Genomic DNA, 17,711 nt, shown 5'->3' on the forward strand with positions numbered 1-17,711 from the left:
CAAGCCCTGAAGGCTTTACCGTTCGGACAGACCCGCGGCTGCTACGCAAGATGCGCGGAGCATCGCGCAGGCAGCATCCGTCTATCAATGAAGCCCGTTCCCAAGCTGTCATGCGTGCCTCGGGGAGCCGGCGCAGGCCTGCCGGAGCCCCGCCCGGGAGGAGTCTGGAGGGGAGGGGCCGGGCTCCGGAGCCGCTCGCACGCACCTGGCCGCCACTATCCCAGAGCGCCAAGCAGCCGCTAGGTGGGGAGGGAGCCGCCTGCCGGGAGCCTGGAGGGCGGGGAGAGGAAGGGGTGGGGGCGGAGCCGACGCCGGCGCCCGCCGCGCGAGGCCCGTCGGGAAGGGGCGCCATGTTGGCGTTAGCGGCGGCGGCGGCGGCCGCGCTGTATTGTCATAAATAGGGCCGGCCCCGCGGGCTCGGGCCGCGCCGCTGGGTTGGATGTTTCGGCCGCAGTGAGTGAGAGAGCGATTGAGTGAGCGAGCGAGCGAGCGAACTAGTGAGCGAGTGAGTGAGAACGAGCTAGCTAGCGAGAGCGAGCGAGCCTAGGAAAACCGAGGGAGCGAACGGAGGAGGAGAAGGAAGGAGGGAAAGGGGCCGCTGAGGGGAAGAGAGAACGACTCTTGCCAGAGGTGGAGGCGCAGGAAGCGATGAAAGAAATGTCAGCGTAAGTTCGGGCAGGCCCGCGGGCCGGCGGGCGGGATCCGGGCCCGGCGGGCGGGGGCGGCAGTTGGGAGGTGTCCACTTCCCGTCGCGCTCCCCTCCCTCAGCCACTACTCTCGTTACACCCCCCCCATCCCCCACCCCCACCTGGGCCTCCCGCCGGGTCCGCCTCATGGCCCCTCCCCCGGGGGCTGCGGCTGGGGCGCTCTGGTTCCGTCCGTCCCCACCCCCACCCGCGACGTGTCCCCCAGCTGATGCTGCTAAGTCCGGAGGAAGGGGAGGGGGGTCGGGAGTTTGCTGGGCACACCCTGTGGCTCAGGAGCCGGTCCGAGCCCGTCGCTGCTCCCCCCTCCAACCTCCCGGCCCCCGGAACGCTGGCTTCCCGGCTGTGTCTCCCCTCCGGGCCGCCGTTTTTGTGCGTCCACCCAGTCTCCCCGTGCTTGATCCCTTGGCAGCTTCTGCTGGGCTGCTTTTCTCGGCTCCCTGCGCAACAACAACACAGAAAGCCCCTTCCTCGTAGCTATTCAGCAAGTGCACCTAGTTTGCTGGCTCGGTCCGGCGGAGCACTCGCCTCAGTTTCCCTTTTCGCTCTGGAGAGAGCTTCTCATCTGTCGCTTCCTCTGCATCCTAAAGTCTCCGTGTTCAATCGAAATCATTCTTGGATTCTGTTCTTGGGAAAGATTGTTGTCTAGTTTTAATTCCTGCTTATAAAAAACCATCTTGTTACCTTGCTGTCTTATAGTAACCGTTTTGTTAGGCCGTCGTAAAAGCTTTATTATAATATCCATCTTATAAAAACACATTGTAAGAACTATCTCATAACTCTAGTATATTACTACATAATACATATGTACTATAACTATTATAGATGACCATTACAATTAGTTGTCGAAGATAATGAGGAAATGAAATAAATCCTTTTCCACCGGAGGCCAAACTGGGAAGACTGCTAGCTGGAGTAGTGGTTTAGAATGGTGTCATTAGTATAGGTGAAGAAAGGTTACCGAGTCTAAGCCCCACTTAGACTGAAGCTTCAGTCTTAAGACAATTGCTTAGTGTTATGACAAAGTGAAGCGCCTTACCCAGCGACACTAGTATGACTCAGAAATGGGACTTGAATCCTCTCCATAGGAGACACTAAAGCTGATCCCTAAACTTGTTTTTCTTTCTTTCTCTCTCAACTATCTGGCAACAAAATGATTGCTAGTGGAGATCTAAAAGTCATTGTTTTTGGTTATTTTCTGGAAACTAAGTATCTTCCCTTTTGTCCTTATGATTAAGGATCAATAAGTATTTTAAGAAGGATATTAAGTTATCCTTTGACCCTAATGCATTATTTCTGCTCTCTTTTTTTTAAATGAGAAACCTTGGGGACCTTTTTGTAGCAAGGCCTAGAACCTTTATCAATTTATAGTGTGTGGTGTCAAGCAAAGCACCAAATGCATTAGGACATTTTTAATTAGTGCATTTGGGAATTCTGCAATTGGCATATGGGTCCGATCCAAATAAAGAGAATTTGATAGAATTACAGAACAAATTCCTATATTTCTCCCTACACATCCCCACCTCCATAAACCTGTATCTGTTACCCTACTCCCCCTTCCCCATTGTGCAGCTTTTTCTCCTTTTGAAAGGCCTGAATATTTCACAAGTTTCTTCTAATTTGTGGCTGTTTGTATCTCTCTAATAAAATAACTTGACTTTTATATTAATAGTTGCCCCCTTTCAGAGTAAGTTGATAGTGTTTTTTATTTTAAATGATTCTAAATCACCTTTTTTTCATTTGTTGTGAATTTTTATTTCCCCTCAAAGGAAACTAACTTTTTTCAATCCTGTTTTGGGATTTTCTTGGCCAAGAAAAAAAAAAAGTCATTTGCCACCTTCTTCTCAAGCTCATTTTACAGATGAGGAACTGAGGCAAACAGGGTTAAATGATTTGCCCAGAGTCATGATGGACTAGATTTGAAGTCAGGTCTTTCCAAGTTGGCACCTAATACCTATTTATTCACCATATCATCTAGCTGTCTCAAATAAACCTAACATAGGTTTATTAATAATTGCTATAAATAATACAGATTCTTTCTTGAAAGCCCAAGATAAATAGCCATTTCCTTCCTTAGTCTAATCCCAAATTCCCTTCATTCAAAGGCTCTTTCCAGGAAAAGAATGTTTCTTTCTACCAAGGCTGGGGAGAAGGGAATATAGGGAAAGCTTCTGGAGAGACTTTCTGGTCCTCTGTAAAACTTTTAGAGGCTATATAATAATGGTTTTCACTCATTGTGCAATTGAGGTCAAGAAACACCTCTGTTGGAATTCAGCCTTCTATACTTTTTAAATATTGACTGGTAATTACATCTTTCAGTCAGTTTTCTTATCTATAAGATAGATAAGGAAATAATAAGTAATATAATATAAAATAGAGATAACATCTGTGGTACTTAAAGGCTGGCCCAGAAGGTTTGGTTGAGAATGTATGTAAAGTTAGTATGATTTTGTGAATTTTACTGACCTTATAAATGATGGCAATTTTAAAATAAATATTATCTTTAAAATAAATATGTCCTATTTACATGGGTGAAGAGTTCACAAATAGACTTTTCCCAAACTGAAAAAGTGCTAATTGTGTTAGTAGAATACAGCATTCTCACATCTTTTGAGTGTTGTTATCTGGGCAGTAGGAGTTTAGACATTCGTAAGTGAATGAGCCCTGAAAATTCTAATTCCTCATCCATTCCTTCTCCTCTGGTCCCTCCCCCCCCAAGAAAAGCAACCCAACACTCGGACACTCTGCTTTTCTATCTTAAAGCAGTTTTTAACCTTTTAAAAAGTGAAGTGATAGTGATTAACAACACCTTACCTTATGAATTTTAGACAAAACTTGCATTTTTATTTCTTTAGGTTATGATAACAGAAACACTGATTCAAATTTTATTCAGGAATCCTGCTTTTGAGCATTGATTGTATGTAAGACAGTTTTCCTTGATACTAATACATAGGAAAGTCATAGTCTCCATTCAAAAACCAAAGATGAGAGAAAATCACAGGTACCTTTTAGGACCAAAAGTGAAACGTCAGTCTAATATAATGTATATTAATGCCTTTGGTGAGTCTTAAGGGGAAATTAAAATGTAGTACAACCACTAAATCACAGTCTCATGATAACTTAAGCTTTTCTTTTTATTATCTTTTCTTAAGCAGAAGTGCTGTGCTGGAGACCCAGCGTCAAAAGCATTATGGAATCACATCTCCAATTAGTTTGGCATCTCCCAAAGAAATAGATCATATTTATACACAGAAGCTAATTGAAGCCATGAAACCATTTGGTGTATTTGAAGATGAAGAGGAATTAAATCACAGGTATGTCATTCACTTAACAAACATTGGAGTGTCTTCCCTGTTCTAGGTTCTGTGATAGATAGTATAAGACAGACATTTGACATGCCGCCTACAAGACACCTAAATGTAGTCTGAACCAGATTAAAATGTAATTGAGAAATATTTAACAAAATATATAAAAGTACAGTAAAACAGATGTTACATTTTAAAACTATGTCTATATGTGGCCTGAAAGTTCTTTGTGTACAAATAATTGGTACCTGTTTCTATTTGAGTTTGATACTAGTACTGTAAAAGATACAAAGATATATATTTCTTTCTTCAAATAGTTTATAATTTATATTAAAGATTAAAATTTATATGAATAACTACAGTATCAACTATATAAAGGGTATATATAAAATGCTATTAAAAGATTGTCAGTGACATTTGGAATAAATGGCATTTGAGCTCAACCTTGAAAAGTATGATATATACTGTTGATTAGAAAAATGCAAATTAAAGCATCTCTGAGGTACCACTTCACACTTATCAGATTGGTTAAAATGACAGGAAAATATAATAATAAATGTCAGTGGGGATGTGGGAAAATTAGGGCACTCATGTATTGTTGGTTGAGTTGTGAACTGATTCAGCCATTCTGGAAAGCAATTTGGATCTATGTCTAAAGGGCTGTAAAACTGCATATTCTTTGATTGGGTCTATATTCAAAAGAGATCATAAAAGAGGGGAAAATGTTTGTGGCAGCTCTTTTTGTAGTGAAAGGAATTGGAAACTGGATCCCCATCAATTGGGGATTGTCTGAATAAGTTATGGTATATGAATATGATGGAATATTATTGTTCTGTAAGAAATGATCAGCAGGCTGATTTCAGAAAAGCCTAGAAAGATTTATATGAACTGATGTGAGCAGAACCAAGAGAACATTGTACATAGTAACAGCAAAATTTTGTAATCAGCTGTGATAGAATTAACTCTTCTTAGCAATATAGTGATCCAAGACTTGGGATGGAAAATGCCATCCACATCCAGAGAGAACCATGAAGACTGAATATGGACCAAAGCCACTATTTTCATAACCTTTTCTTGGTTTTTTGTTTTTTTTTTTTTCATTCTCATGGTTTTTCCCTTTTGTTCCAATTTTTCTTTCACAACATGACTAATATGGAAATATGTTTAAAATGATTGTACATGTATACCCTGTATCAGATTGCTTGCTGTCTTGGGGTGCGGGGCGGGGAGGGGAAGTAAAGAGAAGAAGAAAAATTTGGAACTCGAAATCTTAACAAAATGTTGAAAACTATATATATGTAATTGGAAAAATAAATGCTATGGGGAGGAGACATATAATGATATAATTAGATGGAACTTAGTGAAGGAAGGGTATTCTAGACATGGAAAATTGAGGGTGATATTTGGACTATTCAGTTTTTCCAGGTTTGGTTGATAAATAGGGTACATAAGGAGATTGGGGGGGAAGTAAGGTTAGAAAAGCAGGGTGAGTCTATTTGTAATCATTTTCTTTTATGATGGAGGCAGTTTCTTGGCTGGAACATCAGTTTACGCTCTCTGAAGTCAGTTGTCTTCATCTTAAAAGGTTATTGGGAGGAAATGACTTGTAAATCTTAAAATAATATATAAATGTGAGGTACTATTATTCTGTGATTATCCATTTTGGTACTTGTATTTTTTTTGTTCACACATTAGTAAAATCGTGTCCACCAAATAATCATGATACACAAAAAATCAGAAATAACATGGGCTTTAACCACAGTAGATTAGAGCACTGAGCCTAGAGTCAGAAGATCCAAGTTCAAATCCATCCTCAGGCACTTAGAATTTGTGTGACCCTCAGCAAATTACTCAACCTCTGTTTCATTTAGTTTCTCCTGTAAAATAGGAATAGTAATAGCACCTACCTGGTGGTTATAAGGATCAAATAAGATTATTGTAAAAAGTGCTTACCAGCGTATCTGGCACATAGCAGTATAAAAATGTTAGCTTTTTGCTTTTTTTTTTTTTTTTTTAAAGTCTGTATAGCACAATTATTGGATCTATCCACTAGAAGCATCATTTTAAGGGATGCCATTCTAGTTAAAATTGAGGATTTTGTTTTTTGTTTGTTTGTTTACCCCAAAACTAAAACTTTTTTTTTTTTTAATTGCAGACTTGTTGTTCTTGGCAAACTGAATAATCTGGTAAAAGAATGGATTTCAGAACTCAGTGAAAGTAAGGTAAGAGTCTTTAAAAACATTGAGTTATTCTTTATAATCAAAGGGATATACTTAAGGAACAAAGACAAGACTAAATTAAAATTCTTGGCAAAATCTTCATATATCTGGAACCCTTGAAACATTTTAGATTGTCTTGTAATCTAAATAACACAAGGGAGAGTTTATTTATACCTTTTTTAAATATTTCATTTATACTGTGAATTCAGCAGCATCCACGAGTCTATTGAGCTGATTAGACCATTTGTACACATTTTAAAATAACTCCATGTTGCTGTGTTTTGAATTGTTAGGCACATTTTAAAAAATTATATTTATGGCTTTTCCTTGTTAACACTAACACACATCTTGATTGTCTCTGCCAATAGGACCTCTCCCTATTTACTTCTTCTAATCTGTTGTGGATTTGGAAGCAAACAAGTTAAGCTTGTTAGAATAATAGGATAATATAGAGTAAGAGTAAAAACTGAGTGAATGCTTTTCACTTTGGTTCAGCATGTATTAAATACCTCTGTGAAAAGTCCCATTCCATGACAGGGATGTGAATATGAAAAATAATGTAGTCTCTGTCTCTATGGTATTTATAATGTAAGAATTACAGCTAAAATATTACAAAGAATATCATGAGGCCAAATGAAATCTGACAGAGTGGTCTTTAAATAATCTGTGAAGAAGAAAAGAATATTCAGTGGGTGGTTCAGGGAAGGCTTCATTCATGGAGAATATAGCATTTGAAATATTCTTTAAAAGAAGAAAACATTTAAAAACAGGTGGTAAGGAGGGAATGCTTTTCAATTGTGATGGTCTAATACATCTGGAAAAGTAGCCTAGAGCAGAATTAGTCCCTTAAGATTTTTGATATTAGAGTGACATGGTCAGACTTACTCATTAGGAAAATTATTTTGGTAGCTATGAGTAAGTTAGATAGAAGGGAGTATCTGGAGGCCGGAGGACTTGTCAGGAAGCTATTATAAGGTACAGGTGAGAAATGAAAGGAGCCTCAGTTAAGGTAATAATGAAAAACCAAGTAGAAATTCTCTAAACATCTGCTTTTCACAGAAATTCAGATTTGGAAGAGATCTTAGTTGTCATCTAGTTCAACTCATGCCCAAAAAAGAATCTCCTTTATAATACACCTAATATCCCTGCAGCTTTTTCTTGAAGATTTTCAATAAGAGCTGAATCCACAACTTCCAAATGAAAACCTTTACTATCATTGATAACTCTAATTTTTATTTTTCCCTTTATATCCAGTCTAGATTTGCCTCTTTGCAACTGGTTCTTCCTAAACAAAACAAATCTGATCCCTCATCCACTTTGACTAGCCTTTCAAGTACTTGAAGACAGCTTTTTGTTGTTCTGAGCTATCTCTTCTTCCAGTTAAATCACCCTCATTCCTTGAGCAGATCTTCTAGGGTTTCCCCATCCTAATTGTCTTTTTCTGACTCAAGCTTATCATCGTCCTTCCTAAAATGTTGTTCCCAGAACTGTACAGAATTCTCTAACCATAGTTTCATCATTACGGAAAGAACAAGCCTCCCTATTCATTTAATGTGCTCAAGACTGCAGTAGCTTTGAGGACTGCAATATTATACTGTTTTTTCATTGAACATGTAGTCTACTTAAAACTCCAGATCCTCACATCTTTGTCTCAGACTCTCTCCCCCAACTTGTACTTGTAAAATCTTTTTCTCAAACCCAACAATAAGAGTTTACATTTATTCCTATTAAATTTCATCTTAGTAGATTTTCATCCCAGTGTCCTAATACAAATCTTTTTGGAGCTTACCTGTTTCTGTTGTATTAACTATCTTAAGCTTTGTGCAGTATGCAAATTTAATAGGTTGCTTCCCAGGGACTGCTTTTTATTGCCTTCTTGATTCTTACAGGACATTTGGAATAGTTGAGATTGTTACATGATAAGTAGTTCATATGTGTATTAATGTAAAAGTCATTTTATAGTTCTAGCAAATTTCACTGAACAGACAAGCAGTGGCAAATTTGTACCAACCTGAGGAAAAACTTAGTGATGATTGGAGTGATTGAAAAATGGAATGGGCTGCCCTTAGAGGTAGGGATTTTCCCATTGATAAGAGGTAGGGATTTTCCCATTGATAGGGATCTTTAGGTAGATATTAAAGTACCCTTCCTTAGGGATGTCATAGTTATCTGCTCAGATGTAGGTTGGACTAGATTATTTTCTAAATGCCTTTCAACTCTGAAATTTATTATTTATATGATTCTTGTTTAGAGATGCAGGTAGAGAATAGGCAGGAAGACCTGGGTTCTAATCTTACCTCCAGTAAATAATGGTGGTGTGATTACTGGCAAATCATTTCACTTCTCAGTGCCCCAGGCAGCCTTCTAAAATTAGATTTTCAAACATTTGGCAACATACATTGGTAGAAGTTTTCATCACCTAGGGCTTCCTTCAACTCTGCCACCAAATGCCTCTTCCTCCAGGGGAAGAAATGGCTAATTTTCATATTCTTTAGTTAGATTTAATTATTTTTAAAAATTTGTCTAATCTAATATAGATCTTGTAGATTATAGATAAAGCTGGAAGAGACCTCAGGGTCATTGTTATCCAGTGTTCTCCATTTACTGATGAGGGAACTTAGTATCCCAAGAATGCATGTAATTTGAATAAGAGATGGAATTCAGTTTCAGATCCTCTCATTTCTAATCCAATTTACTTTCTGCTTATATCAATCACTCTTACTCTGTCTTTGGGGCAGGCAGATATCTTCCCTTTTAAGCTGACATTCCACTTTATCTGCTCTATTTTATCTCTACCTAATCCTTACTCTTATCTGTTATCACCAACTTGTCTAGAAAGATGATTCCTGCTTGCCAGTTTTCCATCAGCCCTACATCAGGATCCGTTTTGTTTGGGAAGAGTGAGCAGGGGTGGAGTTTCAAAGTTCCAAAGTTTCCTAAGAAGTCTTAAAAGCTATTTCTTTCCTATCTAAGACACTCTCCTATTTCCTATTATTTTACTTCTCACCTCAAGGAAAATCACAAGATAGCCAACATTCTTTTCTTAGATTTATTTAATTATACTCTTTGAGTAAAATCATCTTTTTTAATATAAATAAGAACTAGTTTGGGAAAATTACATTTGTAACTAGACTACAACCACAAATCAGGCATACTTTAGTTAGAAATTGAGAGTCCTTTTATATTGTGATTATCCTTTTATTTCTAATTGTGTTTCGGCAACTCCTTTCCTGTAAATTTTAAGTAATTCAACTGACTTTCAAAGGTAGGGAGGTAGATTGTGAGGTCTCACAGTATTATTTAGTCCTCTGGTTCTAGTAATTGTTCCCAGTAAATTCACTTAGCACTCTATCTACTAAATATGATAGACTTTAATCCCATTGGCATAATCACATACAGATTTTGAGTTGTAGAAGATTTAGAGTAGTTTTTCAGTGTTTACTTCTTACTCAGACAGGAGAAATTACATAAGGTTATATAGATTTGTAGGTAATCTTGTTATTTCCTATATATATCCTTTTCTTATATATAAACTACTCATTTATTTGAGATATTCTCTAGAAACTCATGGTTGGCAAGAGAATAATTTACTTCAAATGAGTGAATGCTCCCTTCACATGGGAAAATGTATTTTAATGTTGGTGTGTTTATATAGGACATGATCATGAATTAATAATAAAAGTTTCAAGAAACATGAGAATGAAATTTTAGTTAAGTAATATGGCTTGGATTTTCTTAAAGTTTTGGGGTTTGTTTGTTTTTTGCAAATGGGTTTAAACTGAAGCAAAATTGGGTTTGTTACTGGCACTTTAGGGGTGTGTATAGTTTTGCCTGTAATAGTATTTAATCTGTACTTGGCAATGCTGTTTAATCACTTTTATCAGTGGCTTGCAAAAATTATAGAACCAAAGCGGCATGTTTATCAAATTGTCAGATGACAAAGTTGGGAAGGATAACATTTAATGACAGGATTGAAAAATGCCTTGACGGACTAAAACTTTGGGCTTGAATTGAAGGTAAAAAGTCTTATATTTGAGTACCCAAAAATATAGTTTCATAAAGATAACAGGGGAGAGACATATCTCAATAGCAGTTATACTGGAAAAGATCTGGAGGCATCAGTGAACTTCAAACAGTATAAATCAGCGTTACAATGCACTAACAAAACAAGCTAATGTAATCTTGTGAGAAGCATAGCTTCAGGGATGAAGATGTGATTGTCAGACTTCATCTGGATTATTGTGGATATCCAGATCCACGGAAATCAAAATTTGAGGGCATGGATAAATTGGAACACATCTAAAGAAAGGCAACCAGGATAGTGAAAGGCCTTGATCAATTGAAACATTTTTTTTAGGCTTTTATTTTGTTTAGGTTTTCTTTTGCTAATATGGAAATGTTTTGCATCACTTCACATGTATAATTGAAATCAAAGTGTTTGAGGGTGGGGAGAGTCAGGGAAAGAATTCCAAACTCAAAAATTTTAGAATGGCTATTACATGTTTTTACATGTAATTGGAAAATATTTAACCAATTAAATTTTTTTTTTTTTTTTAAAGGACTTGATTGAAGAAATTAAACATGTTGAGCTTGGAGAATATAAGACTTAGGATAGATAACACTATAGATTTCTTGAAGTATTTGGGAAGCTGTCATGTGGAAGAAGGATTGAGTTTATTTTGTTTGGCCCTGAAAGTAAACCCAGAAATGAGTAGTAGTTGCAAGAAGGCCTATTTAGGCTTGATGTCAAGAAAAACTCCCTAATAATTAGAGCTGTCCTAAGATGGAATGTGTTGTCTCAGGAGGTAGTTGGTGGTTTTCTTTTATTTGAAGGTCTTTAAACCTTCAAAACTAGATAGTGTAGTGAGAAATTTTTTTTCATATATATAAGTCTGACTGAGTGATTACTGAGAAATCCCTTCCAATTCTTAGATTCTTTGATTCATGTCAATAAAATGTTTAATTTTATAAAGCTCTTCTCCACATCCCCTAAGTTTGGATGTCCTTCATGCCTTTGTCCTTTTTTTCTCCTCTTTCTTTGTATGTACCCTCTGTCTTGATCTTTCCTATAAGTTCAATTATCTCTGTTGAAGACTTACAGCACTAGATAAGTTACTTGCTTGATTTCCTAAACTCCAGTCCTCAATATCACCAGCTGCATGTTGATCTCTACCCCATCCATTCCAAATATCTAGTAATAAATTCCTTGATTCATCACTTTTCCCTCAAGTATCTCCCTTCCCCTTGTATTAAACAATTGTGTACTCAATGTGAGACACTTAGGCAGCCAGGGAGTGCAATGGATAAGGTACTGGCCTAGGGTCAGGAAACCTGAGTTCAAATCTAGCTTCATATACTAACTAGCTGTATGACCCTGGCAAGCCTGCTTATTAATCTTTGTGCCAGTTTCCTTCTCTGTAAAATGGGGGTGCTGATAATAATAGCATCTACCTTTTATAGTTGTGAGAATTAAATGAAGTAATATTTGTAAAGCGTTTCGCATAGTACTTGGCACATAGTGGGTATTATATAAATGCTTGTTTCCCTCCTTCATTTCATACATTACTTTCACATGGCAGTTAGCTAGTACAGTGGATAGAGTTGCTGGATGTGGAGTCTGGAAAGATCCAAGTTCAGATTTTTCCTAAAGTCATGCAAGCACCTCTTTGGAGTTATGAACTGATTCAGTCATTCTGGAGAGCAATTTGAAACTATGTCCAAAGAGCTAACAAACTGTGCATACCCTTTTTTCAATCAGTATCTCTACCTGGGCTTATATCCCAAAGAGATCATAAAGGAGGGAAAGGGACTCACATGTGCAAAAATGTTTGCGGCAGCCCTCTTTGTGGTGGCAAGAAACTAGAAACTGAATGGATGCCCATCAATTGGGGAATGGCTGAATAAATTGTGGTATATGAATATTATGGAATATTACTGTTCTATAATAAAGAATCAGTGGGTTGATTTCAGAAAAGCTTGGAGAAACTTACATAAACTGATGCTAAGGGAAATGAATAGAACCAGGAGATCTATACATAGCAACAGCAAGATTCTACAATGATCAATTCTGAAGGATATGGTTCTTCTAAACAGTGAGATGATTCAGGCCAATTCCAATAGTCTTGTGATGGGAAGAGCTATCTGCACCCAGAGAGAGGACTGTTGGAACTGAGTGTGGATCACAACATATTTTCACTTTTTTGTTGTTTGCTTGCATTTTGTTTTCTTTCTCATTTTTTTTCCCTTTTTGATCTGATACTTCTTGTGTAACATGAAAATTGTAGAAATATGGATGGAGGAATTGTACATGATTAACATACTTGAATTGCTTGCCCTCTAAGGGAAGGAGTGAGGGGAAGGGAGAGAAGAAATTTGGAACACAGGGTTGTGCAGAGGTGAATGTTAAGGATAATCCACGCATGTGTTTGGAAAATAAAACACCTTAAAAGAGAGGATATCGGTGGGTGACTAAGATAGTGAGTGAACCCAGGATATTTAGTCTGGACAAGTGAGGACTTGTGGAGAATTATCATAACTGTATTTATGTGTTTGATGCTATATAAAATGGAAAAGGAATTAGACTTTTTCTATAAGTCTTAATCCTGAAATACTAGTACTCCATTAACCCAAGGAAAGTATTTGTGATTTTAACATGCATAAATATATTTGATTATATGCAGTGCACTGCAGTTAATTTGGAGTACAAGGAAGTATATGGTATTGTCCCTACAAACAAGAGGCTTACTTAAATCTATTTGATTTAAAATGAGAGAAACTATGTAAGCTTAAATGCTAACTATCATAGAAGTGGTACAGGAACTCTTTAAATGTAGAGATTCAAAAGGGAAAGTTCATTGTGGTCTAGGTGGGCAAAGGAAGGCTTCACAGAACTCCCCTGGATCTCGGAGAGAGGAGTCTGACCAAAGCATTTGTGGCCATGTGGTGAGTTATTGGGAATATTTAAGCCGGAGTGTGATAAAGTAAGAACTGGGTAGTGGGCAGATTAATCTGGAGGGGTCATGTGAGTCTTGGTAGAGAGGCCTGAGGCCCACACAGTGGCCCAAGACCAGCTGGCAATGTAGTTCTGAAGTAGGAGTTGTACCAGATAGGACAGAGATGGGAAAGGTTAGTATCAACCAGAACAAAGTTGAGGGATTGGGGATTGATTATCTGCCTGAAGGAAGCCAGGAAAAAGAAGCCTTGTGAGTTCTGTTTGGGCATCACTACTATCAGCTTTTTCTCCCTTTCCTCTCTCATTTTTATATTATCTTCCCCATTATAATGTTAAGTCCTTGAGGACAGGGAATATCTGTTTTGCTTTTGTTTCCAATACTTAGTGCTATGTCTCCTATATTTTAGCTGTTAACAGATGCTTTCATCTATCTTCTGGAGTCTGATAGGAAGGCCAATAGTACCAATGGTAGAAATAGGGAAATCAGAGGGACAGACAATTTGGGAGTAGAAGGGGCCTCCTTTGATACTTTGGGTTGATTGATTCAGTTTTCAGTGTGTTGAGATGACCAGCAAGAATTCAGGTAGAAATATCCATTAGGCTAGTTGGAGAACTTGGGGAAAAGAGATCAAGATTCAGCAGTCAGTCTTCAGCATATAATAGTTTCAGCCATGAGAGTAGGCTTTGTGTACCCATAGAGTATATAGAGCCTAGGACCTGTACCTATCTCCACCCCCCGCTGCCACATTTAGTGTATTAGAGGAGAAAACAAAGAAGAAGGAACAAAAAGCCATAAGTCTAAAGAGTCTAGATAATATGAAAACTGAGGAGAGGATTAACATTGATCTCTCAAGTTTTTGGAGCACTATTGAGCTCCATATTTTAAAGAAGAACTAAGAAAACAGCATAGATTTGGCAATGGTCAAGGGATCATTAGTCACCTCTTAGTACCCCTATTCAAACAACATCTAAAGTATTATGTTGTTTTAGGGATCATGTTTTATTTACTAAGAACGTGGACAAATTGTATGTAGTGGGTCTAAGAGAATAGAGACTGTAATGGTAAAGAGACTGAAGAGAAATTACACTCTTCTTGACCTCTGGAATTAGAATTAGAAGCAATAGAAGTTCAAAGAGGTTAATTTTGATTCTACATAAGAAAAACTAATAATTAGAGCCACCGAAATGTGGATTGTATTTAACATCAAGAAGTAACAGGAAGGTAGGTCAATACAGTGAAAAATGCTAAATTTGGAGTTGTGGGATCCAAATTCAGATCTTGACAGTTACTGACCTTAGGCAGATCATTTAACTTCTCTGGACTTCAGTTCTCTCATCTGTAAAATGAAGAGTCTTGTGTTAGATAACATGTAGAGTACTTTTAGCTCTAAAGCAATGATCATATTGTAACCAGTTGTCTATATGACATTTTGTTAGGGGTATTATAGAGAGAATTCCTATTAAGGTACAGTTTAAGCTAGATAAACTTTTGAGATCCCTAGGGAAAAAATAAGTCTGTCAAATAAAATTTATTTTGTAAATAGAGAATTGTAGTATAATTTTTATAAGTCTGTTTTTACTCTGAACTGTGTGGTAATGATACTGTTTATGGTGTTTCTCCTAAATTTTTGTTATTCAATTAAGCATTTGTTTAATTTCATTTCAGAATCTCCCACCTTCTGTTGTGGCTAATGTTGGTGGTAAGATTTTTACCTTTGGGTCTTACAGACTGGGAGTACACACAAAAGGTATTAACTTTTATATTTATATTCTTTATATTAACTTTTATATTTATATATAGTTATATTTATATGACTTATATATAATATATATTAACATCATTGTTTAGCATAATTTTTCTTAAAAGAATATGTTTTGTTTGAATTTATTTGTAGGTGCTGATATTGATGCATTGTGTGTTGCACCCAGACATGTGGAAAGATCTGATTTTTTTCAGTCCTTTTTTGAGAAACTCAAGCATCAGGATGGAATTAGAAACTTAAGGGCAAGTACTGTTCTATTGATATTTAATAGCATTAATTTAATACTGATGACAAAAATTTTGTTTTATTGTTTTATCATTTATTATTGATGAAATATAAATATATATTATGTATTATATATGATATATATTTTATATCTAAAAGTCTATCTTTCGGGGGAAAAAATCTTAAAAATGTTTTATTTTTTTATTAAATGAGTGAGTATTTACATTTCCCTATACTCAAAAGATTAAAAAGTACTCTTTTCCATATTAAGTAGAAGAAATCAGGAAAGACTGAGAAGGAAATGTTTTTATGAATTCAGCCAAATTGTACCTGCCACACTTTGGTGAATTTTTTTCTTTGTGTTTTCTCTCTAGGGAAGTATTCTTGAGAATCAATTTTTTTTTTTTTTTTTTTTTTTTTTTAAGTGTACTGTTTTTCCTAAGAAGTTGGTTTGAAATTTGTATTCTGAGTTCTGGAATCTGATTCCTGTACCATGAAGAAGACTTAGCATAATAGAGACAAAAGCACATTTTTAGACTGAACCTGGGTTCAGTGCCAGCTCTGCTGCCTCCTCATACTTTAGAGTTTCCTTAGTTTCTCTAGACCTCAATTTTCCTCACCTGTAAGTGAAAGGGATAAGAACAGATGATCTCTATTGCTTCTTCTAGGCCTGAGCGGTGATTAGAGTAAATGAGATAATTTTTGATCAGGCAAGATCATCATTGGGCTTCAGGAACTAATGATGTTTGAGGAGTGCAATTTTTCAAGAGGCAGCTTGATAGGGTATGTAGAGAGTTAGCTTTATTGTTGGAAAGACAGGTTCAAGTTGGGCCCCTAATTCTTATTGGCTTTGTGATCCTAGGAAAGTAACTTACCTTTTCAGTTCCCTAGTTCCCCTGTAAAGCTGTAAAATTGCTGAACAATTGCTGATGTATATTGGCAGAAGGAGTTTTCTCTACAGGAATTATTTCCACTAATGGAATGATGGCATTACACCACAACCCTCCCTTCACCTCCTCTCTCCCCCCCAAAAAAGTCCAAAGTAACAGGTAAAGAAGTTAGATTCTCTTGTTTAGTAAATACCGAGCAAACACATAAGTGCTTACTGTGGGCTAGATACTACTAAGAGAGATAAAAAGTAAGATAATATATAGTCCTTGACTTCTTGAAATATAGTCTAGTAGAAAGAAGACATATAGGTAACAAATATACAGTGGTTATAAGAAGTAGATTAGAATTCCAAAACAGTGTTACATGAAATTTAAGGAGAAACCTGTATTTGTAAGGAATAAGGAAAAGCTTTCTGGAGCAGAGAAGGATTTGATTTCAGTTTTAATTAATTCGTAAAGATCATAGGAATTGAAACTGAAAGGGATCTTATAGATTGGTGATAGTCTTTTTTTTTGTTTTTTTTATTTATTTATTTATTTAATAGCCTTTTATTTACAGGATATATACATGGGTAACTTTACAGGATTAACAATTGCCAAACCTCTTGTTCCAATTTTTCACCTCTTACCCCCCCCCCCCACCCCCTCCCCTAGATGGCAGGATGACCAGTAGATGTTAAATATATTAAAATATAACTTAGATACACAATAAGTATACATGACCAAAACATTATTTTGCTGTACAAAAAGAATCAGACTCTGAATTATTGTACAGTTAGCTTGTGAATGAAATCAAAAATGCATGTGTGCATAAATATAGGGATTGGGAATTCAATGTAATGGTTTTTAGTCATCTCCCAGAGTTCTTTTTCTGGGCATAGCTAGTTCAGTTCATTACTGCTCCATTAGAAATGATTTGGTTGATCTCGTTGCTGAGGATGGCCTGATCCATCAGAACTGGTCATCATCTAGTATTGTTGTTGAAGTATATAATGATCTCCTGGTCCTGCTCATTTCACTCAGCATCAGTTCGTGTAAGTCTCTCCAGGCCTTTCTGAAATCATCCTGTTGGTCATTTCTTACAGAACAGTAATATTCCATAATTTTCATACACCACAATTTATTCAGCCATTCTCCAACTGATGGACATCCATTCAGTTTCCAGTTTCTAGCCACTACAAAAAGGGCTGCCACAAACATTCGTGCACATACAGGTCCCTTTCCCTTCTTTATAATCTCTTTGGGATATAATCCCAGTAGTAACACTGCTGGATCAAAGGGTATGCACAGTTTGATAACTTTTTGAGCATAGTTCCAAACTACTCTCCAAAATGGTTGGATTCGTTCACAACTCCAATTGGTGATAGTCTTAACACCTCTTCAGATCATTTTGCAAAGGTGAAAACTGAAACCTAGTAAAGTTGTCATTTGCCCACAGTTAGAAAGGAAAATGAGCTAGAATTCAAACCCAGATCTTCCAAATCTTTTTGTTAACACTATGTTTCAATTTATAACTGATCAATGAAAATAGAAGTTGGAAACAATATAAAATTAATGGGATTTAATAGGCCATAATTTTAAGACTCATAATTTTTCAGCCTTGCTTACTTGTGTGTTCCCATTAATGGATTATGTAGATTTTATATATATATA

General features: G+C 36.9%; 1 protein-coding gene across 6 annotated transcripts in view; it reads left to right on the plus strand.

The window, feature by feature from the left end:
* The first annotated feature begins 358 nt into the window (after positions 1–358).
* PAPOLG (poly(A) polymerase gamma) overlaps positions 359–17,711 on the plus strand; it is a 47,267-nt gene continuing 29,914 nt past the window's right edge. For 3 of the 6 annotated variants that reach the window (XM_031950512.1, XM_031950516.1, XM_031950514.1), the window contains exons 1-5: positions 359–665; positions 3,857–4,018; positions 6,165–6,231; positions 14,847–14,928; positions 15,076–15,185. In XM_031950512.1, the coding sequence (XP_031806372.1) occupies positions 649–665; positions 3,857–4,018; positions 6,165–6,231; positions 14,847–14,928; positions 15,076–15,185 (438 nt within the window). In that variant the 5' untranslated portion in view covers positions 359–648. The remainder of the gene's footprint in view (positions 666–3,856; positions 4,019–6,164; positions 6,232–14,846; positions 14,929–15,075; positions 15,186–17,711) is intronic. The other 3 variants (XM_031950517.1, XM_031950513.1, XM_031950515.1) reach the window with 2 other exon arrangements.

This window comes from Sarcophilus harrisii, chromosome 2, assembly GCF_902635505.1.
Source record: "Sarcophilus harrisii chromosome 2, mSarHar1.11, whole genome shotgun sequence".
In the NCBI taxonomy this organism is placed as follows: Eukaryota; Metazoa; Chordata; class Mammalia; order Dasyuromorphia; family Dasyuridae; genus Sarcophilus; species Sarcophilus harrisii.